Source organism: Colletotrichum spaethianum, assembly GCF_022836535.1.
Source record: "Colletotrichum spaethianum MAFF 239500 DNA, contig08, whole genome shotgun sequence".
NCBI lineage: Eukaryota > Fungi > Ascomycota > Sordariomycetes > Glomerellales > Glomerellaceae > Colletotrichum > Colletotrichum spaethianum.
The window spans coordinates 817,661-843,050 of record NW_026054778.1 but is presented as its reverse complement, the minus strand read 5'-3'; the positions used below and the strand labels follow the sequence as shown (position 1 = coordinate 843,050).

The 25,390-nt window shown below is 56.7% G+C and overlaps 5 protein-coding genes across 5 annotated transcripts; 2 read left to right on the top strand and 3 right to left on the bottom strand.

Moving 5' to 3' along the window:
* Positions 1-556: 556 nt before the first annotated feature.
* ColSpa_04075 (uncharacterized protein) lies at positions 557-3,913 on the top strand (the record flags this gene model as incomplete). The annotated part of the gene is made up of 2 exons (XM_049270287.1): positions 557-2,317; positions 2,435-3,913. 2 exons carry the CDS (start codon positions 557-559, stop codon positions 3,911-3,913), a joined length of 3,240 nt encoding a protein of 1,079 aa, XP_049126244.1.
* On the bottom strand, positions 623-4,381 carry ColSpa_04074 (eukaryotic translation initiation factor 3 subunit A; the record flags this gene model as incomplete). The annotated part of the gene is made up of 4 exons (XM_049270286.1): positions 623-3,580; positions 3,644-3,907; positions 4,062-4,137; positions 4,338-4,381. 4 exons carry the CDS (start codon positions 4,379-4,381, stop codon positions 623-625), a joined length of 3,342 nt encoding a protein of 1,113 aa, XP_049126243.1.
* A 5,582-nt stretch (positions 4,382-9,963) lies between these two features.
* ColSpa_04073 (uncharacterized protein) lies at positions 9,964-10,982 on the top strand (the record flags this gene model as incomplete). The annotated part of the gene is made up of 2 exons (XM_049270285.1): positions 9,964-10,051; positions 10,363-10,982. 2 exons carry the CDS (start codon positions 9,964-9,966, stop codon positions 10,980-10,982), a joined length of 708 nt encoding a protein of 235 aa, XP_049126242.1.
* A 1,493-nt stretch (positions 10,983-12,475) lies between these two features.
* Positions 12,476-13,695, bottom strand: ColSpa_04072 (serine/threonine-protein phosphatase PP2A catalytic subunit; the record flags this gene model as incomplete). Its single annotated transcript, XM_049270284.1, has 4 exons — positions 12,476-12,571; positions 12,635-12,934; positions 13,015-13,416; positions 13,516-13,695. The coding sequence occupies 4 exons, from the start codon at positions 13,693-13,695 to the stop codon at positions 12,476-12,478; spliced, it is 978 nt and encodes a 325-aa protein (XP_049126241.1).
* A 6,768-nt stretch (positions 13,696-20,463) lies between these two features.
* On the bottom strand, positions 20,464-24,162 carry ColSpa_04071 (NuA3 HAT complex component NTO1; the record flags this gene model as incomplete). Its single annotated transcript, XM_049270283.1, has 2 exons — positions 20,464-22,626; positions 22,684-24,162. 2 exons carry the CDS (start codon positions 24,160-24,162, stop codon positions 20,464-20,466), a joined length of 3,642 nt encoding a protein of 1,213 aa, XP_049126240.1.
* Positions 24,163-25,390: the final 1,228 nt, after the last annotated feature.

The window sequence follows — 25,390 nt, the reverse complement described above, 5'->3', positions numbered from 1 at the left end:
TTGGACCTAATTCCCCGTTGCGAGCCTGTCCCCTGACGAGGCTCTCAAATACTCTTAGCCACCTCGTTGTCTCTTCTCCTTGGCTGTCACGGCCTGGCGACACTCACAGCCCGTGGGCATCCCACGCCGTCGATTCCAAGAGGCAGACGGGAGCAACCTGATCCTGCCTGCTCAGCCCAACATTCGACTATCCAAAGCAGCAGACACGCTTCATGGCTCATGGGCTCGTGTTTTGGGCCTCACGCAGTCATGGGTCGCAGTCAACCGCTCCCCACAACCCAAGGGGTTCCACGATGTCGAGCCTGCACGAGCATATTAGGGTCTCGATGTGCGTATGTGTGCGAACGGTTTATTTATAAGTGCAATAATTGAATTCCAGCAAGGAGCTATGCCAAAAAGTCATGTCACATTTCACCCCCGTCCTGATCGACGATTAAAGGCTATCTGTTACTTCCATTCTAGCTCCCCCCTCGGTAAGGAGGGAGACCATCCTCGTTTGGGGGGGCTCTAGAGTACATCCTTTTTAAAACAACTTCCTGCCTAACCTAGAACGCCGATGCAGACTGAAGTAACCACTCTTCGTTCTCCCATTTCCCATGACGGACCTCGTCCCTCGAGACGTTTAGGCCTTGTCGCGGAGGTGACGGGGAACCCACTTGCCGGGGGCGCCCGACGGCTTGAGGGGCTCCGCCGGCGTGGCGGGCGAACCGGTCCGCTCAGGTCCAGGGCGGCCGTTCTCGCGGTCGTCACGTCCGGAGCCACCCCGGTTAAGGGGAGCGCCACCGGACACAGCGCGGGGTGGGGGCGCGCTGTCGCTGGCGCCACCAGAGGCGGACTTGGCGGCCTCACGCTCACGCCAGCTGGGCTTGTTGCCGGCGAGGTTGAGGCGGGGCGGGCCACCGGCACTGGGGCGGTCGCCAGACTCGGTACGCTCCACAGGAGGGGCACGAGCCGGGGGCGCGCGAGCGGGGGGCACGGAGTCTGCGTTGGCGGGGGAGGTGGACTTGGCAGCGGCCTCGCGCTCGCGCCACTTTCCGGCACCGGGCAGGTTGAGCGGGCGACGACCCTCGGAGCTGGACGGCTCGGCGCCGCGCTCGGGCACGCGGGAAGGCGGTGCCGTCCGCTGGGCTTCTCTCTCGGCCTTACGACGGGCGAGAGCCTCCTCCTCGCGTCTCGCCTGGAGGGCAGCCTTCTCCAAGCCTTCCTGGCGCTCCTTCTCGCGCTGCTCCTTGAGGCGCTGCATCTCGGCTCTCTTGGCCTCGGCGCGCTTCTCCTGCTCCTCCTTTTCCTTGGCGGCACGCTCCTCGGCCTCGCGCAGGACTCTCTCCTGCTCCTCGCGCTCGCGCTTCTCGCGGAGCTTGCGCTCGCGGTACTCCTTCTTGCGGGCAGCAATCTGCTTCTCCAGCTCCCTCTCGGCGTCTCTGCGGCGCTTCTCGAACTCGTCGCGGCGACGCTCGTGGAGGTTGGAGCGGAAAGACTCGTACTCGGGCATGAGACGGGTAAGGCGGTGCTTGAGCTCGACGCTCTCCTTGTGCTTGATCTCGGCCTCCTTCAGCGTCTGGGTCTTGACAGCCTCGTACGTGGCGCGGTCCTTCTCAATCTGCTTCTGGTAGTCTTCGCCCAGCTTCTTGGCCTCTTCCTTTCTGAACGCACGCTCCAAGTGGTCAATACGCTTCCAGACGATGCGGAGCTTCTCGTTGACATCGTTCTTCTCGCGCTTGAGCTGCTCCAGCTTGATTGCGTGGATCGCGCTGGAGTCAAGATTGTCGAGGTTCTCCAAGTCCAGGTCGATAGTCTTGGTGCCAATCTTGAGGTCGGCAATCTGCTTCTTCAGCTCCTCCTTACGGACCCGGTCGCGCTCGGCCTTCATACGCTTTTCCTCGCGCTCCTTCTGCTCGGCAGCGAGACGCTTGTCCTCGGCCTCCTGGAGCAGTTGCTCGCGGAGACGCTTCTGGCGGGCGTTCTCTCTCTCCTTGCGAGCCTGGGCCTCGGAAGCCTCCTCCTTGCGCTTCTGGATAACGTCCTTTCTGGCGAGGATAGCGTGGTGCTCCTGTTCAGCGCCAGCACGGGCACGCTCCAGGGCAGCTTCTCTAGCGGCGATGAGGGACTGGTTGTAGCTGGGGTCAATGTAAAAGCAAGTGGTGTGGAGAGACTTGACAAGGCGGGTGAGCTGAGAGCGGACGATCTCAGAAGGAGTGCTCTGGAGACGCTGGACGGAGCTACCGTCGGCCTCAGCGGAACCAGCAGCCGCTCCAGCGTGAGCAGCCTTGGCGGAAGAAAAGACGTCGTTGTCGAAGCTGAGGACACCGGTGGCGTGGTCCATGCGGATGGCTAAGTCACCCTTCTTGTTACCGTTCATGATGAACTTCTCAATGGTGCCACGAGTAACCTGGAAGGGCTCGGGGAACTGCGCCAGACGCTCAACAAAGCTCAGGTCGACGGTCTCGTACACCTGAGAGAGCTGCTGGAAGAGTCTGGTGAGGATGACCTGCTGAAGAGGCAGGATGTACTTCTCCATCTCAGCATCGGCACCAATCTTGGTCAGGATGGGAGAGATCTTCTGGCAAATGGAGAGGGGGTGGAAGTCGACCTCGAGGATGTTGTAGAGGTCGCGAATCTCAGGACGAGCACGCTTCAGCATCTGCTTAGCAAGAGCGTCGCGGAAGAGGCCAGCACGGGTGGGAGCCTGGCCCATGCCGAGAAGGTGGGTGAGGCGAGCGTTCTTGTTCTTCCTCGACTCATCGAAGTCGACCATGGCGCCGCGGGAGCGGGTGGTGCTAATGACGGGAATGGCGAGAGCGGACAACAGCACGAACGAGGCGGCCTTCTGAAGGTCGTTCTCGGTAGCCGGGGGGTTGTCAGCCTTCTTACCCTGTCCGCTGGCGACAACGGCGGCGGACTGGCGCAGAAGGGTGTAGTACCTGGACCAGGCGGCGGCGTGGAAAAGGTAGTTCTCACCGACGAGGAAGATACGCGTGAGCTTCTCGTAGTAGTTGGCCATCATGATGTTCTTGGGGGGACGCTTGCTGAGGTTGAGCAGAGTGTGGATATCCTCAACGGAGCGGAAAGCCTCCTGCCAGAGCTCGAGCTCAACGGCAACGTTGAGCTGCTGGAAACGAGTCTCCAGGTGACGCTGGAGGGTGTCGGGATCGCTCAGGTTGATGGCGTGCATCTGAGCCGAGTACTTGGCAGCGGTCTGGACATGGTTGCGCAGCAACTCGCAAAGTCTGCGGAACTCAGTCTTTCTGGTGTACTTCAGGCAGAAGTCGAAGGCCTGCATGGCCGTGCTCTGGTAGAGGACCTCGAGACGGGCATTGTTGCGGAGGATGTCGAGGACGGTACGGTACGCCTCCCAAAGGAACTTGAGCCACGGGGTGACGATGGCACGGTCAGTACGGTCGCGGGACTGCTCGCCGGAGACGGTGGCGAGGAGGATGGACTCGGGGGTTTCGCTAGCCTCCAGATCGTCGATGTTGGCGGTGGAGGTGTTGGCCTCGATGCTAGACTGGACCTCGTCGGCCTTGGCCTGGGCGGCGGTGACCTTCTCGGCGGCCAGCTCGATGAACTTCTTCAGAACCAACTGTACGAGCCCTTGTTAGCGACAGTTGCCCTAACCAGCATGCACGGCAATAAGATGGCCTACCTCGATGGTGCCGACGTTGGTGTTCTGGCTGATGTTCTTGTACTGGTACAGGGCATCCTTGGCCAGCTTTCCCTTCTTCTGCTCGACGGAGAGCTCAACCAACAGAAGCATCACCGGCTCCAACGACGCGATGGGGACATTTCGGCTTCTCTTCGAGGTGATGTGCTCGTGGAGGAGGGTCAGGGCTGCCGGGACCTGGTTGACGCCGATGAGCTCGTGGGCGCGCTTCAGGACATTTTCGGGTTTTTGGTGGGGTGGAGGAGGCTATAGTAAATTGTCAGTACTCTTGTCTATGTCCATGGCGAGCAAAGATGACGCCTCGTGACAGCAAGGTGAGAGAGAGGGGTAGCGTCAAAATCGGGCGGAGAAATCTTGGGCGCCGGGTCGGGAGGGACCAGAGGGGAAGTCGAGGACTCACCATGATGGGCAACCTCCTCTGCGGGAAAATGATATTCTCGAGAGGGTCTCTGAAATGAGTAGTTGCGAGCGCAAGCCTTTGGGTGCGAGCGGGATATTGACTTGGCTGTCGCTCGAGGTGCGTTTGGCGTTGCTGAATAGAGGCGGATCACGACCAGAGGAATTTTTCAATTTAGTGTGTGGCCGCTATGCGAGTCCTGAGGGGCTAGAGTGTCCGTGCATGTGCGAAACGGACATCACGTGATATAGAGGATTATGTCAGCCGAGGCTGACTTACGGAGCCAGGCTTCTTCCTTTGGGGCTCAAGGTTTGGTGGTCCATTCCAGCAACGTCCTCAATCAGTGAATTCTGCAGATGAGCCAACGAGAGAAAGACGGCGCCGGCATCGAGCTTAGATGACGATTCGGTGACGGGATCAACGACTGGTCGCCGATTGGTTCTTGGGATGATAATCGCCGATTCAAGTTCACATTACGTTCAAGCTGCGCGTCGGCCTCCAAAACCTTCGTCACTCTGCTTGCTACGCCCGTTTACGATCTGCATGTCTACTTGCCAGCCTTATTAATCTCCAATCCAAAGGCTCTACGAACTTACTTTTGACACCGGGAGGAGGACGGCATAGATTCCCGTGCCTCCACACCGAGCCCGAGGCAGACTGTAACTTCACACACTCTTCGATAGAACGGCAGATCGAGGAGACCGACTCGGATTCGGGCTCGTCCTTACTTTGCAGGGGAGATCTACCGGTACACATGTGAGGACAGTGCTATCTTTGGCTTCCCCGGACCGGTTGACGCCTCACGGGAGGACGAGTTCGTGACTGTTGTGCTGACACGTTGGACCAAACCAGGAAAGGGCCGACGTACAATCGGCAAATCCCATATGTATGTTGCCCATATATGTAGAGCATTGCGCCATCGTCTCCCTTGAGCCTGTCCATTCAACTAGGCCCCCGGTAGCGTTCCGTTCTTTGTCTGACCAAGATCGATGGGTTGCCAGCCCGGCTGCAAGCGTCACACTCCGCGCTGAGAGTTCCGTGGCATGTCTCGATGTCAAAAGTTCTGATCGATACCTCACCATATGACAACCCTCACGAATGATCTAGAGCATCAATTGGCTCGGCACCGAAACCAGCCGGATACAGGATGCCCGCATGAAGGACGTGGATTCATTACACAAAGTCGGCGGTGCAGGGTCAAAGTCAGATCGAGATGGCGGGCCTTGGAACAACGCTTCGAAAAAGTGAGTTGTTGGCAGGTTTCGCCACATGATGCCTAAGATGTACAGCGTTTATTGATGCTCGTCATCAAGAAGACATGTTGCAACCCGATTCTAGTTAAAGATGTTGCGTCTCGTGATCCGTACGAGCGACTCCTTGGGGGTGTCGACCAGCTAGGGGGAAACCCAATTCTGGGACATTGCCCGCTGCGGCCAATTTCCAGCCAATCCTGCCGAAGCTGGCCAACACTGGACGGGTCCGTGCAAAGCATCGCTTCTCAAAATTACCCTCTCTGCAAGGTGACTGGAACCTCAGCGAACACCCCCGTCAGGCCTTCCACCCCGGGCCCTGGCCGACTGCGACGGCAGGTACCATTTACCACCAGCGACGCGGTGTCAGGTACCACAAATCGCTTGTGGAGGGCAAGGCCAGGCTAGGCCAGCAGCAAGCAGGCAAGCAAGCAAGCAAGCGCATTTACACCTGCATGCATGAGGTTGGTTCGCCGCCCATCCCGTCGACAGCTGGCACAGACTCTCGCTCCGCTTCGCTACGTGCGCGCGCGGGTGGTGCAAGTGCTCTGCGGGACGCAAGTTAGGTAGTGGAGGTACCTCGAGAAAACGGAGCGGTTGTTGCTCCCATGGCGCGCCTGGTGGCCCTAGCGCGAGAGGTAACCTTGCGACCATTGACCTTTTGGCCTTTCCTTTCACGTTAGGGGAACCTTCCCAGGCTCCGCAATCCAACCCAATCCCAGCTTTTGCACCTAGTCCCGGTCCAGGACCCAGTCCCGGTCTCTCTCACTCTCTCGCTCTTTTACTCTCTCCCAGGGCCGTCTCTGTCTGTCCTGTCCTGGTTCCCAACTGCTGGACCACTCCTGACCTCTCCCTCCTCCTTCCCCGTCGCCCGTCCCGTCCTCTCCTTTGCTTTGCTTTCCCAAAACCAAAACCATTATCCGAGCAACCAACCTACCCATCTCGACGCTGGTAATCCTCCCCCCCAAATCCAATCACCCCCCGACGCTCTTTCCTTTGTCGATTCGCTTCGATCGAAACCGGCCTTGATCTTTCTCTCAACTCCCCCGCCGTCTCGCAGCTGTGAGTTTTTGCCCCCGACTGTCCATTTAACTCCCCCATCTCCCGCCCTGGATTGAGCTCGTACCACGGGGTGGTGGGAAAGCGCGGCAACCACCGCCCAAGCGGAGTCAAAGGAGGGAAACTCTAATCAAACTGACACGATATGCTCTCTCATCAGGACCGTCCTTCACACAACACCACCACCGCCGAATCCTCTGCTGCAGCCGCTGCCGCCACAGCCTCTTCTTCCACCTCCCGCCAGCGGCAGGATCAGGTTCAGCAGTCTCGCTCCGACGGCAAACACTCACGACGACAACCCGCCGACGCTTCTGTTGCCGCCGCGTCGTCCTCACTCCCGTCGTCTTCCAAGTCTTCAGCGCCTCAAGCCACGGCCACAATGCCTCAGTACACCTCTCGCGATGTCGGCGACCCGTCGCAGATCAAGAAGAACAAGCAATCAATGGCCGACCTCAAGTTGAGGCGACTGACGGAACTCAACAACCGCCTGCGCGAGGACCTTGAAAGGGAACGCATCCCTGTGAGCAATGCTTCTAAGAGGTAGGCTTCCCTCATCCTTGACAAAATTCGTCGTCAATGTGCCCATCAATCGAGCCAATTGATTGTGGGCCATCGCGACTGGGCGAGTCGGCGACTAACTCGTTCACCTCTAGCATCATTGCCTACTGCAACAGCACGAGGGACTACATGGTTCCATCGGTTTGGGGCGCCGTCCCTCGTGGCGAAGATCCTTACGCACCACAACAAAGCGGCGGATGCTGTGTGGTGATGTAGAGCAACGTTTATCATGGGTTAGCGATGTTGGTATCGGAAACAATCGAAACGCTCCGATCGGATTGTCATTTTTCTATTTACGCGTGGTATACCAAACCCCCGAGGGTCGTCGGGATTGCAGCAACCTCCTCAAAACAGCGAGCGACCCCTATCTCGAAAGCCGGAAAGAGACGGTGTTGTTGTTTTTTAACGCGGTCGTGAAGCCATCGGAATCCAAAAGGCCTAGACTAGCGCGGAGTCGGAGAGGAACACCACAAAAGTTTCCCCAGGGTTGGGAAAAGGGAAAGGATCCGATGTTGCCAGCCAAGAGACAGGTCTTTTGCCCCCCGTCGACAGGTCAAGATGGAAAGACATGGGCAGCGACATACGGGTCAGTAATATTTGGGAACGAACAAGCTCAAGGAGGAGGTTGGCGGAGGAGAGAGGAAGCGGGGGAGACACGAGAGAGTAAAGAGGCAATGGCCCCCGCTACGATAATGCTTCTATGTTGTTGTTTTCTGTTGTCATCGGGGAGGAGAAAGTCGGGGGAGGCTAGGTTTTTCGGCGGGCAGCTCTTCAGCATGTAATAATTCTCTTGATGTCCTGTACTCATTTTCCTTCTCGGGTCTGTCTCGTCTGCTCCCCCCTTTTCCACCATATTCCGCACCGTGTGTGTGAATAGCTTCAATCCGTCAATCACCTTGTCTCCCCCGGAAAGAAACACCCAGGGCCCATTGCCGGCTCGCATTGAATTGACATTGCTTCTACGGTTGAAACCGACGATCATCACGACTGACCACACGCAGCCTGCAGCGCATTCGAAGACCGGAAAGGAGGGTTTCACAGAAAGGGCAGATCGCCAAAAAACGAAAAAAACCCCTTCTCAATGCCTGCCACGCCTGCGCCGTGCTCATGGAGCAACGAAATCACTCGCATCTGCGGTGGCCCCATATCAGGTCATTTCAGCCAACCAATGGCCGTATTAACGGGACCGGGGTGGCAGGCAAACAGCGAACCATTTGGGGTTGTAGGTAAAGCCGACGCACCTCGGCCACGATCGCAAAGCTGCAACCCAGGCACCTGGGAACAGGAAGCATAGAAACCAGAGACATCAGCCCATCAGCCCATTGTTAATCAAATGGCGGCTGGCGGCTGGCGGCTGACAGTAGTGCAGGAAAAAAGCAACGACGGATGTGTAGAGGGGAAATGGGCCCGGCAAACCCTTTTTTCTTTCTTTTTTCTATTCTTTTCAGGCGTCCTGGTCGGTGTGGCATATTCCTCTGGGGCTGTTTATTTCTCAGGTGAGGGAAGAAATCTGAGACACATGCAACATCCCTTTTTCTCTCTCTCTCTTTCGCTCTACCCATCTCTCTGTCGCTGTGCTTTTGTATTGGCCGATTCCATTTGCAGCAACCAGACTGGGGCAGAGAGGGGAGAAAGAGGAGGTGCCGTGCCGGGGATAGGCAGGATGGATACCGCTTAAGCCATAAAGAGAACGACTTCATTTCCGCCGAGGGGTACATCGGGCGGGTTGCGGGTTCGTTTGTTTGCTACCTGCCCTTTTGTCAAAGGCATCTCCGCCGGCCACCACTGGATGCGAAGGAGTCGCTCTCGATTAAAATTCTCCTACTTGTACGGCCTGCTCCTCCCTCCCGTCGATACGCCGCGACCGTCCTCGACTCTTCCGCGTCTGCCTTCTTGCATTCAACGTCCCCGGACACGGCTCTTCGTCTTGTTCCTCGGTTGCTGTTCGTTTCCTCTCGGCCAGCTGCTGTCCCCACCCTTACTGGGCCGTGGACGAGCATCACAATGGATGCCAATGTTCGAATGAACAAGCAAACCCACCGGTTCATTCAGTCTTTTTGGCAGTTCGTAATGCCACACACACTGGCCGCCTGCCAGTCACTTGACCACCAAAGTTGGGTTCGGCCGACGACACCACCTGTCTGGCGGACTCTGCAACCCCCCTGTTGTTGCGTTTGCACGTCTTTTCCGTGGCTCCATCGGTACCTGAATTGCTGCAGGGCGTTCGAGCCACTTGCTGCCACCGCCGAGCTGGGGGTACCAGTTTTATGCGGTCCCGTTATTCTCTCTCTCTTTTTCTCTTTTTTCTTTCTTTGCAGCCCTGCCCTCATGACAGGGCAGGCACCGGGGTACACAACAGGTACTGCCCACCGAGGAACGGGTGCAAAGGAGCCAGCTGCAGCTGCCGGCTGGCAAAGCCTGCAACACCGCCGCGACCGCGTTCGTCAACGGGGGATTGCGAATGCAAGTGTTTGGTCTCTGTTTCCAGTTTCTTTCCCTCTCCGCCGGCGCTTTTCAGCCTTTGTCAGCCCAGTGGCTTTGCTCCCCCCGCCTGTGGCTCTTTGATTGGCCAAGGCTTTGCTGCACTCTTGCCTGATGTTCCAGAGGAGCCGGGCTAGGATGGCGCGCCTCCCACCACCCCTCTCTTCCCACTAGCGCCACCGCTGATGACGCAGCATGACATGAGGCGCGATTTCCCCCCTTCCACGCTATCATCCCGTCCGCCTGGAGCTTCCCGCAGTCGCAAGCGCGCAAAACGACATCCGAGCATCGACGATCCTGCGAAGAAACCAGTTCGTCAAGATTTCCACAATAAGGAGCTTTTCAGGCCCCTTTTCGTAAGAAGCAGCGACAGTGATCCCTGACGAGCAAGCTTTCTGTTGCTTGACCTTGAGGAATCTCGGAGCTGATCCCCTGCATCGACGGGCGTACACTTTCGGGCTCATCCCCTTCAGCGAGCAGTCTAGCGATCAGTCAACATCAGAGAGATTAGTGTCTTGCCGGCTTGACTTTCCCCCAAGCGGAATCAGGAGCTGGATATGGCCGAGGCAACTTCTGCAGCGCAGCCAACATCGGCTTCGACACCGACACTGCTGCCACGCGTCGCCATCCAATTCTGCACTCAGTGTAAGTGGATGCTTCGCGCAGCATATGTAAGTCTAACCCAAACGGAACCTCCCAGCTCCGTCTCCTTTTCGGTCAACCAATTCGGTGCTACCCGTTACGCGCAACACCGTTCCTCCCTTCGATGTGGAATGTTAGCCGCGGATGACCTCATACCCCTCACACAAACAACCCTGGCACCTCGCGACTGCCTCTCGTTTCCTTAGCCCATCAGCCTGCCATCCCCGCAGTCTGAACCTTCAACTAAACAGCCCTTCTAACTCTCCTGTTGCTCTCAAGTCTACCCCGAACCAAACAACCCATCCCGCTAACAGACAACTTTGATTCCCAGTTCGCCCAAGAGCTCCTCTCGACGTTCTCAACTTCCATCGGCGAAGTCGCCCTCCAGCCCTCGACAGGCGGCACCTTCACCGTTACCCTCACCCACCTCCCCGCCGGCGCCGAAACGACCTCGACGACGATCCTCTGGGACCGCAAGACGGAAGGAGGCTTCCCCGAGACCAAGGAGCTCAAGCGCCGCCTCCGCGACGTCATCCAGCCCGACAGGGACCTTGGCCACGTCGACCGCAAGCACGCGAAGCCTGCCACCGAGACAACAGCAACAACAACAACAACAACAACAACAACAACGTCCGACACCCCAGCTTCGGACGCAGTGGCAGCGGCGCCGACAATGGCCCCCTCTTCCGCCTCCTCCGTCTCGGACGTCATCTCCCAGCTCAAGAAGCACCCCGCAAACGCGAACAAGAGCCCCGCTGGCGGAGAGGAACAGAGCACCCTCAGCGACGCGGCCCGCGACGCCATTGGCGCCGCGCGCGGCAACACCGGCCAAAAGGCCAAGGCCGAGATCTCGCCCGCGGGTCAGCTGCCGGGGCAGCAGTACGATGAACCGCCGGCCAAGTTCAACAAGGAGAAGTGCGAGGACTGTGCCTGAGTCAACAACGACCACCGCCAGCCAGTCCGTGGGCGCGGCCTCTACCGGGACCGCCCAAGGAACGGAACTGCCCGTGGGGCAGATGAGGCTGCGCAGGCATGCATTCCTCACCCTCTCGTCGTCCAGTGATCGCCAGCCTGGCGTGAAGGGCTTTGGAATGTAGATTGCGGTCGGCGGCGGACGGGGACGCTCACGCGGCACCAAGGGTCTAATTAGAAGGCTCAGATGCGTGCCTGGCAAAGCCATGCTAAGACCACGGCTCAAAGGCGACAAAGACCTAGGCAGTTAGCGAGTTTATACCCAAAACCCAATCCCTAGATTCATTTCACGCAGAAATCCACCGCAGGGGAGGTAGTTGAAAGTGAAGGCTTTTCATTGTCATTACTAGCCGCAGTGCCATCCTTTGCGCGGCGCTCAGCGTGGACCTGACCAAAACTGGCCGAAAGCTACCCACGCAATGTGTCTCGAGTGTACGAAGACCGCCAACTCGGGCTAGGACGTTAGACCTTTTCATCCCAGGACCACGCCTAATGACGATCCCCGGATTTGATGTCTCGGTACCCACCTTTGCTGTCGGCCGACCAGACAAATGCCTCTCCAGCATGCCGAGAAAGAGAAATAAAAACAGGTGGTGAAAAGTACAAGCAAAAAGAAAAAGAAAAAGAGAGAAGAGGTGGTGTAGCCGCCCGAAACCTCCCCCCCCCCCCCCCCCCCCCCCCCCCCCCCCCCCAGAAAAACGGGCTCCTGTTGTCCAGCCGATGGAATCCCGTCCCTTAAAGACATCAGAATGCCAACCCCCCACCCCCCGGTTTGATCCTTCCCGTTCCGAGTGAAATCATAGTCATACAGGTGCTCCGGCACTTGAACTGAGGGCTGCCTCAGGGGTCGCAACGCAACGGTCTCCAGTCTGAGACTCGAAGGCGAGCATCCGGAGCTGAGAAAACAAGAGTAGGTGGCCATTACGCATGTCTTCGTTACCGCAATACATAGCCAGTTGGCACGAAAAGAGGTTGGCTGAGGGACAGTCTGAGGGCTGTGCGTCTGCTCATACTGGCGGCCGGGGAGGACAAGAGTCGCCACGAGGGAACATCGCGTTGACTCTGCTCTGGGTGCGTTATTGCGTGCAAATCACTCATTATTAGACCCCAGGCGAGTTCATGTCCGCCTTGGGGTTTCGCACATTGACACGTGAAACGTTGTGGTAGCCATTGCAAATTCCAGTGTTTTTGTGTTTTATCTTCAGCTACCAGACAGCCGTAATCGTGAACAGTTTGCGCGGTTTGTCATCGGATGGATGGGATTGGGAAGAATCGGACAGGTTGAAGAGTTGACGGAGGAAGACCCCATGAGGGCTCCAGAGTGCGGGAGGACGGAGGCGGGGGCGGGAGACCCGCGTCGATGGGCGGAAAAGTCGTGCGTTCGGGATGGACGGGAGGCAATTAACGACGGCCGAACCTAGAAAAGACGTGCATGTTCGTATAAACTCTTCAGAATCACTTGGAAGCGGACTTTCGGGGAGTGACTAGTCGGCTGTTGCCTCCGAGAACACCAGGGACGTACTTTTGTTTCTTCTCAGCGGGTTTCAGAATCTGTGAAGGCAAGAGATGTGAGTAATGCGACCAACAACCCGGGTTTCAGCCAAGTTTGCTCACCTGGAACGAGCAGAGCAAGCTCTCGTCCACACTCATCATCGCTCCAGCGTTGTCAAACTCTCCGCAGTAGTTCGGTGCGCTGAAGAGAGTGACCAGCTGGCGCTTGGAGAAGAACTCGTAGCCATCTTCCACGACTTGATGAGCGCGGCAGATCAGATCCATATCGTGCTTCTGAAGGAATCGGGACACAACATCGGGGCCGAAGGTGAAGGAGACACCTCTGTCGTTTTCACTCCAGCCGGTGATGTCCTTGTCAGGATCAGACCACAAAAGATCGCAGAGAAGGCCGCAGTCAGGAATCTGCAAAGTGAGATGTTAGTATCACGAGAGCAACGACAAGCCAGTCCAAGGCTTAGCCACGGAGTCAGGATACAACGTACGTCAGTGGGTCGCATGACGCGGCGAATCTGCTCCATGGAGTTCAGATCAGGGCTGAGGCCACCGTGCATGGTGAAGATCTTCTCGTCGATGATGGCGGCGATGGGCAGGCAGTTGAAGCAGTCCGTAAATGTCTTCCATAGCTTGATGTTGTAGCGGCGCTTGCACTCGTCGTAGAAACCATAGATACGGTTGATGGAGGCGCACTCGTGGTTACCGCGGAGGATGAAGAAGTTCTCCGGGTACTTGATCTTGTAGGCGAGCAACAGGCAGATGGTCTCGAGAGACTGCTTGCCACGATCGACGTAGTCACCAAGGAAGAGGTAGTTGGCCTCGGGAGGGAAGCCACCATACTCGAAGAGACGGAGCAGGTCGTAATATTGTCCGTGGATATCGCCGCAGATCTGAATGAGGGGTCGGCGTCAGCAGGTCTGTGCTACTCGGGGGGTTACGAAGCAAGGGGAAGATCATGACCAGTACAGGCCACGAAGGAGTGTGCTCACCTTGATCGGGGCCTCCAGCTCCAGGAGGATGGGCTGGGAGATGAAGATCTCACGAGCCTTGGTGCACAGGTAGCGAATCTCAGCCTCGAGAAGCTGGACCTGTTTGCCGGGACGGCTGCCTCGAACCTCGAGGAGACGGTCGATTATCGAGTCAAGGTCGACCTCATGTTGGTCCGCCATCTTTTATCCTCACCAGCCAGGAAGATGGCCCGCTGATACCGAGAGGATGGTTCGCGACTGCGGCAAGCAAGAGTACCAGGGGGGTAAACTTTGTAGCGGCCAGAGACAAAGGATGCCCAGAATACGGGGATGATGCACTTCTCGGATCTGTTGTCGGCGACGCGTGATTAGCAGGGCGCAACGCAGCCAGATGCGAGTGTTGGGGATTTGTTTGGGAGGCGACCGGCGAAGTGGGTGGTGTGGTGAGAAGGCAGGAGAGGGGAAAGCGCGAGCGGGACGAGGCGGCGAAGGGACTTACGGCGAAGTGATCTCAGCTCTTGTAGGCCTTTCTTCCTGGAGAAGAGAAAGCGGCGACAAATGGACGGCTTGTTTGGGAGTGTTCGCAGACCAAACTGTGTGGTAGCGTCTCGCGTCGTCGATGAGAAAATTTTCGTCGTCCCTGGGCGGGATCGAGTTCGCCTGGATGGGGTGGAAATCGCCGCTGAGATAGGGCCGTCTTTCTGTGTTGATAGCTTCGCCTTTGTTTTTTTCAGCAGTCGCCGCGAAAGCCGGAAATGGCGGTGCGTGGATCGTTTGACTGATTGATCGTCGTTGTTTTGATTGTTTTCGAGAGATGGAAATCTCTGGATCGCGTTGTCGTCTTGATTAGACGTATCGTCGCCGTTGGGATCAGGTGTGGCCTCGTGGGGGAAAAAAGAGGCTTTGGGGGAGGAGAGGTGAGGGTGGGTTTGAGGGGAGGAGGATTTTCGTGTTTTGTGTTGGGCGGCGGCGGGCTGCTCGGTCGGAAAGGCAGGAGAGGAGGAGCAGCAGGACCAGTCCAGTCCAGTCCAGGAAGAGCGATGGAGGGATCGGTCTCTTCTGCGTCTGCGCCTGCGTGGGTGTGTGTGTGTGAGAGAGCGTGAGGGGGCCGCTCGTACTACAGGGGGTGGGCTAAAGAGGGATAGTGCTATGGGCACTAAGTGATCGCGGGTGGGTGTGGGTGGTGTAGATATTATGGGTTCCTTGAGAGCCAAAAGGGCAGGGAGAAAGAAAAACCAAACCGAGAAACACGAGCAGCAAAGGTTCCTACCAAGCGTTTCTCTCACTATTCTTGTGCACGATATAAATGCAAAAAGAGAAGGAGAGTGTATGTGTTTTTTTCTGGAGGCAACAGAGAATTGAAGAAAAAGAGAGACGATGAGGATCGTGTACTTGGGGAAGGGGTGAAGAGCGAGAGGAGAGACACCGGAAGGCGAAGGGGAAAAAAGCAGAGAGGGAGGTCTGGATGCGCAGAAAAAAAAAAAAATTGGGGTCAATAGTGAATGGTCTCGATTTTTTTTTCCCTCTTCTTTTTCCCTTTTTTTTTTTTCCTTCTCTCTCTCTTTCGCGTCAGGTGCTGCTGCTCCGCTGCGCGCTCCTCCACGTCTCGTCGTGTACTAGAGACCGCCTGGATTTCTAGGTACCTGAGGTAAATAATAGCCAGGCAGGTCAAGGTAGACCAGACGCTGTGAAAGGTACGGGCTGCTGGGTCGGCAACGAAACTGGATGCGAGTGCGGTGGTTCCATCCAATGCTTGGAGACACAGCACCCTCTCCCACCCCAAAAATCTCCCTCTGATGTCTTTTTCTTGGAGCGTGCCGCTGAGCGTATGGGCGCATCAGCAAGCGCCTCCTCCCGTTTTTGGCGCTTTTGAGCACGCCAGTCAGTCAGTCCTCAGCCCGTCGACCAGCCAGGGGGCTTCAGGTTGGGCAGGCACGTTTCTCTCGACGACGGGAGGAATGGAAAGCGCGACCCGGGCGTGCGTAGCTGCGGCAGCAGGGGGTGACCTACCTTGCCGCAGACGTGCCTTCGCTTTACACTACGATCGTGCCTCTTTCGACCGCTCCTGCCTTACCTTACCCTACCCGTGCCTGGTCTTGCTAATATCGTTTCTTGCCTATCTTCCTTAGGTAGGTAGCTACACCTGCCGGCCTGCCTGCCTACCTGCCTTACGCAAACCTAGTACCCAAGATCCCCTGCTGATCCCCAATCCCCCAAAGGTACGACGAACACGGTACCTACCTCATGACGGAATTGCCTGAGACCGGACCAGAGGAATGGAGTTTGGGTGGTGAGGGCACGGCAGGCATAACGGCAACGGCTGGATGAGCAGCTACCCCAACTCACAAAATCAGGGGGGAGGTCTGGCCGTACCACAAAACAGAAATGGGCTTTCCTTCCAAGAAAATGCAATGGCAAATCCAGCATGGAGATTTCGACACCCAGGTGCCAGTGCCGGTCTGGGGCAACGCCCACCCGTGGAACAACTGGGAGAAGCTCCATGACCCAGTAGCAAGGGTCGGCCACAGGGGACCTCGGCGAGCCTGAAAGCTTGCGGCTCCTTTCCAGTTGGGATTTTCAGTCTATATTACATGGGCACTAGGCCGTGGGCCGTGGGCCGTGGACCGTCGAGTGGACGTTGGGTTGGGGTGGGAGATGTCACGTCCCGGGGTCTGGAAGAGATGAAAACCCACTGGGCCACTTGGGAGTTAACGATGCCGTGCCGGCACCGTCGCAGTGGGAGAGCCAGCATTGGGCGAGACTTACGGACAGGGGCCCGCCGCTGGAGCTGTTGCTAAACTTGTATCACGACAGCTTCCCGTCAAATAGCAGCCGCCTCCCCCAGTCCACGCCGTGAACTCAGCCTCCCCCTTCCATGTTCTGTGGTCGATTCACCAATCTTGTGTCCGAGTTCCCACGCCTGGTTGTTGTTGTTTTTCTTGTTTACTCTCAGTGTTTCTCCTAACCCCCTCCCTTGCAAACAGCATTCGGGTACAAATCGTCAGTGCAGCCCCTGCAAATTGGCGTTGGGCTGAGGGAAGATGAGATTGCCTGCTCAAGTCCAGTCCGTGTGTTTGCAGCCACAAGCCGGTTGTCCCTGGTCAGAGTTTCGCTCGGCATGGTGATATGTCTTCTTTGCAAGTCGACTCTTGGATCGACCGCTGCTGCTGTTTCCTCACCTCATACCCGCCTGCGTCCTGTCCACGTCCACGCGCCACTCCTGACTTCCGCTGCTTCGATGTCTGCAACGAGTCGGCCTGTCTCTCATTCTTTTCTTTTTCTTCCTTCCTCTCTTTCCCTCACTGGTTTGTGCAGGTGCTCTGCACGGCGACTTCTTAAGCTTTTGCCTTCTGACATCTTGGCACGGGCTTTTTTGGACCTTCCCTCCCGAACCTGACTCTGTCCTAGGTATATCAGCACTTGGTGCCGGCTAGCGCCGTTTTCATTCTGTAGCCCCCCTCCGGCTTGACCTCATTGCTTCTCAGAAAGAAAAGCAACAAGTTCATTGTCAGCAAAACCATCGGCTCCTTATGCCAACCTCAAGCTTCACTCTCTCTCTCTTGCAACCGAGATTGTACATGTTGCAGCCGCTGCGACGCTGGCCGATGGGGACTGGACGAGACCAACGAGAAAGCAGCGACCAACCCTCTTGGATGACCAAGTGTTTCCCCCACGCTCAGGCTGTGTCGTCCTTCCTCAGCGCCGCGGAAGCGATCGTACCCATGCCACCCGCCTCGGCACCTCCCTTCCACGTCTCTGCCCGCCCGCGACCACACTTGCGAGTGTCAACCCTCAAATAACACCATGATCATCAGGGTCCGACCCCGAGTCAGGTTTCTGAGGGAGGCCACGTCGGACGGTCTGTTTGGTGCCTACCCCAAGTCGAGCTGTTCTCCGACACCACCTTTTACCGCATTCATCTGAAGCCACTCGCTCCATACTACGTACGTCTAGTCACCGCGCGCGCGTGCGCGCCTGTACCTGTCTTGCGTTTCTCGCAGAGGAACTCTATCAATATGGCAGCCCACGACAGCGACTCGCATGCAGTTGCGCCATTTGTCTGCAACCAAGGCCGCAGGGTTCTACTCTCGAGTATGCAGCAGTCCGCAGTTCATGTTTCCGGGACCGAGGATGGCTTTCAAGGACACTGACGACACGTCCATGCTCTCAGCCACCTCTCGTACCCCAAACCAAACATCTCCTCGAGGGCTTCCCCGCTTGGCACGGCCAGTTTGGAGGGTGCCACCAACACCATGGAGATCAGCTGAACGGCCTCAAGCCATTTCGGTACAAGACATTCCTTTCCTTCTCCTCTCAGAACTCACACCTCGGGTCCGGCTCCGATTTTCCGTGGGTTCTTAAGAGATCCTCAAGTCCGCTAGGGGACATGCTTGGCTTTGGCAGAAAGTGCCATGGCTTAGGTCATGACTTCATGGACGGACCTTGGCAAAGAGTGCGGTATTGGTTAAGAGACGCTGCTTGCTCTCCCGCCCGTGTCAAAACTTGACAAGTTGCCACCGGTAACATACTGCAAGTGGAAGCCCAGTCGACGAGTACAGCCAGGCATTTCCAATGCGCAACAACCCGACTCGGGGCAGGATTTTTCGGTATACAATCTGGTCAGACCGGCGTTACGGCTTACAAAGAAGCCAGCCGAGCAGGATTTTGATCAGACGGAGGCTATCAACGTGCTAAGATGGGCCAACCCACCCCATCTTGTTCACCTGCTGAACGCCTATTCGTCCCCTCGTCCAGAGCCTTACTTAGCACCTAGTTGCCAACCAAAGGCTGACGGCGGCTTCAAATCAGAGCCACCAATGCGCTCTAGGTTTTGACGACCGAGACTTGGAGCGGTCAGGGCGAAGCTTTGCACGGCCACTGAAAAGAGGGATATCGCCCGAAAAGCAAGTCTTGTCCGACCAGTCAATGGTAGGGACAGCCTCGCCGCATTACAAATACTTCAACCGATCCTTTAAATGTTCGGAACGTCCCATCCCTTTCCCCTCCAGTAAGGTGGACGAAATGAGGCCTAAATTCTACTGCGCGACCGGCTCGGAAAACTAGAAACTGAACGAACGGGGTAGACGCCAGTTGCGGGAGAGACGGCAGCAGAGTTGGCGGACGTGGGAGAATGAGGCCGACTACGTCAGTCATGTGCCTTGTCTGCCTGACAGTCAGCCTGCACCGACGGACGACGTACAGCAATGTGTGTACGGAAAGTGCGTCAGGGTCATGTCGTGCAGCACGACTTCCTTGGTACTGCTTCTCTCGCTCCAGTCTCGCACACCAACTCCCGACTCTTCACTCGGCTTGGCCAGCGGCCGGCACCGAAGCGTCCTGCGCCAGAGTACAGGTACCCCTCCACCCGAATTATATGTATTATGACAGCGCCGCTCTCAGCCGACAAGGAGGAGGGGCTCGGGGAGAAGTTGCCTAGGATCTAATTGGCACCAATGCATGGAGATCGGGTGGAGCCCGGCTTTCTGCTCCCCCAGCCAAACCGATGTTCCCCCACTGGCGACTGGACCACATTCGCCTGATCTGACTGGCGAGGTGTCCATGAGACACACACGGTCGACCAAAAAGGCATTCGCATTCCCATGTTCCATCCCGTCAATCCCCCGTCTTTTCGCGGAACGTATCACATGACTGCCCCGCGACGTCCCGTCCCACACTCAACATCTTCAGAGGCGGCGGTGGGCATTGACTCAAGGGCCTCCCCCCTCTACTCACCAATTACCCCCCCCACGACAGACTGAGCGACGTGGCAGCGCATCTTTAGTGCCCCTCCTCCATGAGAGGAAGTGTGCCCTGCCAGAACAGACCCTCCACAGAGCCTAGTCATGTTTCCACATGTGCAATCAAAACCTGTTGCCACCAAATTGCCTCGAGTTCCAATTGACTTTTTCGACGTTGTCGTCTCTTGACTCAACGTCGTTGATGCCTCGGCCTTGGGTGTGTTCACTCACAACCAGGCAACAATGCGGCGGCCTTGAACGGAGGCCCTTAAGCATGTCCCGGGATTACGTGCAATCCCCCGGTCATCATCACCATTGCTTTTGGTCCGATGCCGCTGCTAACATGGGCGATGTCTCACAAACATAAACTCGCGACTGTCGGGCAGGCTCCCACGGCCATACGGCTTCATTCTAGTCAAGACGAGGCAAACATGAGGCACGGGTGTGATGTCGGCGAGACTCCGACCCGGACGAGCTGCCGAGGTCGAGGCCGAGGAATGCCTCTGCAGCAGAAGAGCACAACCGGGCCTCACTTCTCAGTGTTACCAAGAGCCGCGCGCATCTCTTCGACTTGAATAACCGGACAACTAGGATATATGTATTTTGTGCGCGCAATTCGAGCCCTGACTCTTGCATCGTCTCATATAAAAAAAATAGTAATAAAACAAAAAAGGCACAACGCTTGCATCCCCTCTGCGCGTTCCGAGAGGGAGAACTACACGAGACAAGACAAGACTTTGTTGGAAGCAAAAAAAAAACACAAGGTAGGAAAAAAGACGCAAAGCAGCCCTCGTTCGTTCCCGTAAGCTACAATGCCAACGGACTAGCTAGAACATAACCTCCCTTGTGCGTGTTTGGCTATACCTCCCACTGTTTCCCGCCGTTTCCCAAAACGCCCGTGAAGCCATGATTGGGGGTGGCCCCCTCGATCCTGATGAACGCCTGGTCTTGACCGTTTAGAATTGCAAAGAAGAAGAAGAAGAAGAGCCTAAAGTAGAAGTAGGGGGTGGTCGCCATAGCAGCCGCGTAATAGTTAAAGGTTAAGAGAGAAAAAGAAGTACCAAGGTAGGTTAAAGAGGGAATCGTGACGCGGCGGTGTTGGGGAATGAAAGAGAGAAGAGAAGAAAAAAAACCCCAAGACACATAATCGAGGGGGCCCTTTGTACAAATACAATTTCGTAACAACACAAATTCATCAGACACGTATAGTCGCTCCTGCGACGAGGATGCCTCATCTCCTTCTGGCCGAGGCTCGGGCACTCGTACGTTTGCGCACTTTGCTGTTGGACTTGGCCTTGCTGACGATGGTGTCCGCTGTGACCTCGTCGTTGACGGTGGGCGACGCCGTGATGGTACTGTCTTCGACGTCGAAAGCGAGGCCTTCGAGCTCCTGATCGTCCATGTCGGTAAGGTCCTCGCTGAGACTGCGGAGAGCCTCGCGACCCGTCCACTGTTCCTCGATAATGGTGGTGCCCTTGGGCTTGAAGTCAGAAAAGTACCACGGCACGCCACCTTCGGATAACGGATCCGTGGACTCGTTGCCCAGACTGCCGTTGGATTGCGGGGGCGTCGGTGGAGCTGGTTGCGCCGGTCTGGTGACGGGGACATAGTCGTCGGTTTCGGGCGGCGTGTCCGAGGGCTGCATGGTGGAGGCCAACGAACCTTCCGTCTTCACTGCTGCCTTGCCGTTGCCCTCGTGCCCAGCAATCGAGGAGCTTGACGAGTGTACCTCGCTGGGTTTCCCGAGGGTTGAAGTGTTGACTTCTATGTTACCCTCATCGTCATCTTCGCCTTCGGCATCCACGTCCATTTCGTCGCCATCAGCGGCTGGCTCCTCTTCGGCTTTTGCATCGTTATCGCTAGCCACAGTGATCTGCTCGTTCGCAGCATCCACCATAATGGTGTCTTGGCTGGGCTCGGTGCTCTCTTCCGTATGCGAGACTATGATTGATGGCTGGCGGAATTCAATACTAGCTTCGAGCATGCCCTCAAATTCTTTGGCCAGCGTGTCGTAGGGCTTGTGCGTGATCTCGGCTTCTGTCTTCAGAGCCGTCTCCAGCTGTGCCTGGACAGCCTTGAGTATTCGTTTTCCAAGTGCCTTTCTTTGTCTTGGGTCGTGGAAGTTTTGCTTGACGGGTGAAAGAGCGCCGCCCTGGGAGGCGCTCTCGCTATGTTGAGGCTCGGTATTAATGCCAACGTTGATTACTTCACAGAGATCATGAGTGAAGACGAGGGTGTTGGTGTAGAATCGGCGCTCAAGTTTCTCCTGAAGCTCCAAAAGGCCTTCTTTGAAAATGTGCTTGTCGAGGCTGGAATCATGGTCAGCAAACCAGGTCGGTGCGGCGGGTAGATGAACTAACAATATCGCCTTCTCGACTACCGGTACGAGAAGCTTAGCAATTGGGAAATAGCAAGTGTCCACAAACTCTTGCTCGAGCTCTGCAGCGTCGAGTTTCTCCTGTTCCCTTTGCACAACGCTTTCCGAGAGAAGCTTTAGTTCCCAGAGGTCCTTGAGCAACGTCTCTGCGAACTCAACGCGCCGCGTAAGCCGAGACTTGCCAGATGGCCCCATTTGCGCAAAGTTACGCCTCGTCAGTTCCATCGATGAGAAGGTCTCCATTTGCAGCTGCAGACGCTTGAGAAGCGCCGCGCCACGGCGGGCCTCGCGCTTCAGCGTCCAATAGCGGCACGCCTCGCTGACAAAGTCCTTGCGCTTTCGGAATGGGAATCGAGACAGCGCTTGTTCGACAATTTCGAATACAGCCTGAGGGATAATGGGAGCACCTGAAGGTAACTTCCAAATCTGCTTCCCGGGCTGGCCCTTCTTCTTGTCACCGCCTACGTAGGATGCGAACTTGGCTCCAGTCATTTGGCTTTCGTCCGGTGGGTGTTCCGTCAGCGCATGGCGGTGGTTTGCAGCTAAGGCATGTGCTGTTGCTTGGCTGTCCGCCCAGATGCGTCCCTTCATTGCGCGCTTGTAGAACTTCTTAGCTTCCCGCGCTGCTTGGGCCACTCCGTTATCTTTGGCATAGTCCGGCGGGCAGTGCTTGTCGCAGAAAGCCTTCAGTACCATGTTACTATCGAGAACTGCGAGGGCCCCATGGCTGTTCTTCATCTTAAGGAAGAGCCGCGACCGCCGCGCACAGGTTACGTGGAAAGCTTGGTAGCAAGACTTGTTGCTGCATTGGATGCAGGCACCCATCTTTTGATTGCAGATGTAGCAACTCAGCTTCCAGCGGGTCTTGGGTACCTTCTCCACGTCCATGACTGGCTCCATAAAGGTGGCATTTCCCAAGGACACTTCCGGAATCCACATGGCGCAGAGAAGATGAGCCCATTTTGAGGAGTTGGTCTGCTTAAAGGCTCCGTCTGTGTTAGGGCAGAAAATGCATGTCTGGAGACTAGGTTAGCAAATAGATTCACAGTTTAGAGAGATAGAAAGGGTCCGTACTGGAATGCCACGCCCAATAAGCTGGCACTTTCTGCAGAGCCACTGCCCTTCAGGGATGAAAGGTACACCATAGCACTCCTGATGGACAGCAAGATCGCAACCGTCGCAGAACACAATCGCGTTGGTGTTTTCGCAGTCGCCATCGTCGCAAATTGCGCACTTGCTGTCTTGCTCCTCTCCGACCTGGGGCTCGCCATTGACCGCTGCCGCCGAACTCGACCGTGGCCGATGAGTCTGGGGAGGTTTGGGGTTTGGTTTCGGTATCCGCTTTTCCAACGCGTGCCACTCTTTTTCGATCTTGGTAATGGCAATCTCAAACACCTCACGGGTGATCGGCTCCAGCTCGTGGCCCTTGCGCTGTTCCTTGTTATAAACCTCCAGCCACTGGTCATCTTGCTCGTCCATGTCGTACTCGACGCGTCCTACGTTGGTGCCAGAAGTTGGATGTGCATCGCCATCGGGCTTGACAACCGCCAGTTCGAGATCTTCTTCCAGGTTCGGCTCGGCTGCCTTGATGAGCCTGCCTTCAGGTCGGATGTAGCGATCGGTCTCCTGGTAGCCTACATTCATCATTGACTTGTCGACGTATCTCGCCTGGCCAAAGCTCTTGCTCTCGAACTGTTCCACCTGGTCTGAGCGACGGTAGGATGGTGCCTTGAGGTCGAGGCGCTCCTTTGGTGTTTGATTACGAATCGGCAGAACCTGGGGTACTCGTGGCGTTGACACCGGAGCTAGGTCTCGGTTGAGGAAAGAAACAGATTCGCGTGGCGGCCTCGTCCGGCGTTTTTGTGGTGATTCGCTTCCGATGATGGGAAGCGCAAAATATGAATTCGTCGTCGGGACTGGGGTATTGCCGGTCGAGGCCGGATTCATCTCTCTTAGAGGAGTATTGGAGCCGTTCATCGGCGTCGAGGGTCGGACTGCAGCCGGGGTTCTGGGGGGCGATTTGGCGACTGGAAGAGGGATCCCATCAACTTCTTCGGAGCGGAAGATCATGAATGTGGCATCAATATCGAGCTTCGGGTGGAACTCCTCCCAGCCTCGCTCCTCTCTGGGCTTGTAACCTTCGTTCTCGGCAACGGCCGCGGCAACGGCGGCAGCCGAGCTAAATTCCATATCGTCTCGGTCGGCAGCGGTTCGTAGCCTTGCGCTTCTTTCTCGTCTCGGTACTACGGCAGATACGGTGCGCGGCTCCCTTGGCTGCCTGCGCACTGTTATAGGCGTCTGGGTCCCGTCATCATCGATGAAGCGGCCGCCGCCGCCAGCGCCGCCGGGTATGTATCTCCTCCTCTTTGGCGGTGGTTCGGTCTGAGGAGCTGCCGAAGGGGTTGCGTGCTCCCGCGCTGATCGGCCAGACGGAGGTGGTGCGGGGGAATCGCCGACCTCGCGCGCGATGCGAGCGGCATTCGTAGTCCCCGGGGGACGTCCCCGTTTTCGGCCGGTGGGCGGTCGGCGCGGTGTGGAAGGTTTCGACGGCATGTTTGGCAATTGGTTTCTCGAGAATTATATGTCTTTTTGATGAGTTTGGGGAAGAGTGTCAAGAATCACCGCGTTGGGAGGAGGTGGCGCGCGGAGTCGTGGTGCGGCTGAGGGAAGGGGCGGGGCATTGGCGAAACGGTACCGCGCACGTATCTCCGACACGCAATAAGGTTATAGTGGGCAAGCGAAAGTGATGCTGATCTGGAAACGAGTTGAGAAGGACATCAGGAGACGAGGTGATGTCAAACTTGCGGCTCAGAGTTACTCCTGCGAAAAACAGAGAACGCGTGAAGTTGAAACGCACGGACTCGTATACCAATGTCGGCCGCAGGGGCAACGCGCTATTAGTCATCCGCAAATGCGAGGCAGGGGTGTGAATGGGGTTCGCTTCAGGTTTGGGGGGAAGCCGCACCCGCATCCACCTCCGCACTAGCACCTTCCCCGTGGCCGTTGATTGGATGCGCTCTTCACCCACCTGGGTTTTTATCAGATCAAACTGGTATTCCTGGCAGGGCCATAGTCCCTTGTTGGCAGCCACCTCTTCTGCAAGTCGTTATCCTTCTGGGCCGTTGACACCGAGGGCCATCCCATCATTGCACTCTCACTTCTTAGCAGCTCTGTTCATCTCGTCAATGCGACAGCTGTTTGCTCGCTGCTTTGCATCATTCACCTTACCCACAAGGTGGCTGAATCTCTGCATGGGGCCGTCGCAACAAACATGCAGGCAATGAAAGGTAACCAGCCAAACATCATCTCCACTAGTTTGGATGCACCGAGTCATTCTGCTAATTTTCCTACTCGATCAGAGCCCCGAGAACATAGCGACATGGCGAGAACGCAGCCCGGTGATTCAGCCGAGAATTGTGTTCGCACTTCACCTGTGGTGCGCCATGGCTGAGACTCGTCGCATCAGCACGAAGCTATTATTCCTCGCGCCCTTGGGCTCTCCACCCCGGTCCAATCAGAGTCCCGTCGCACACCAGCGCAGACGGATGTCTTCTTCTCTAACACCCTCAGTTACCAGACTTGCGACCGATATTGATGTCATCACAACCAAACCCCGGATGTCTCTCCACATTTCCGGGCTCTTTCCCGAGGCGGCCAAGTCGCGACCAATGTGCCTTGCCGCCCCTCCTCGATCGGACACCGCTAATCCACCACCACATGGCCACCCTGTCTAGCAGGTAGCTGTTCAAGGTTCCGGTCAGCCAAACAACTTGCGTTCAAA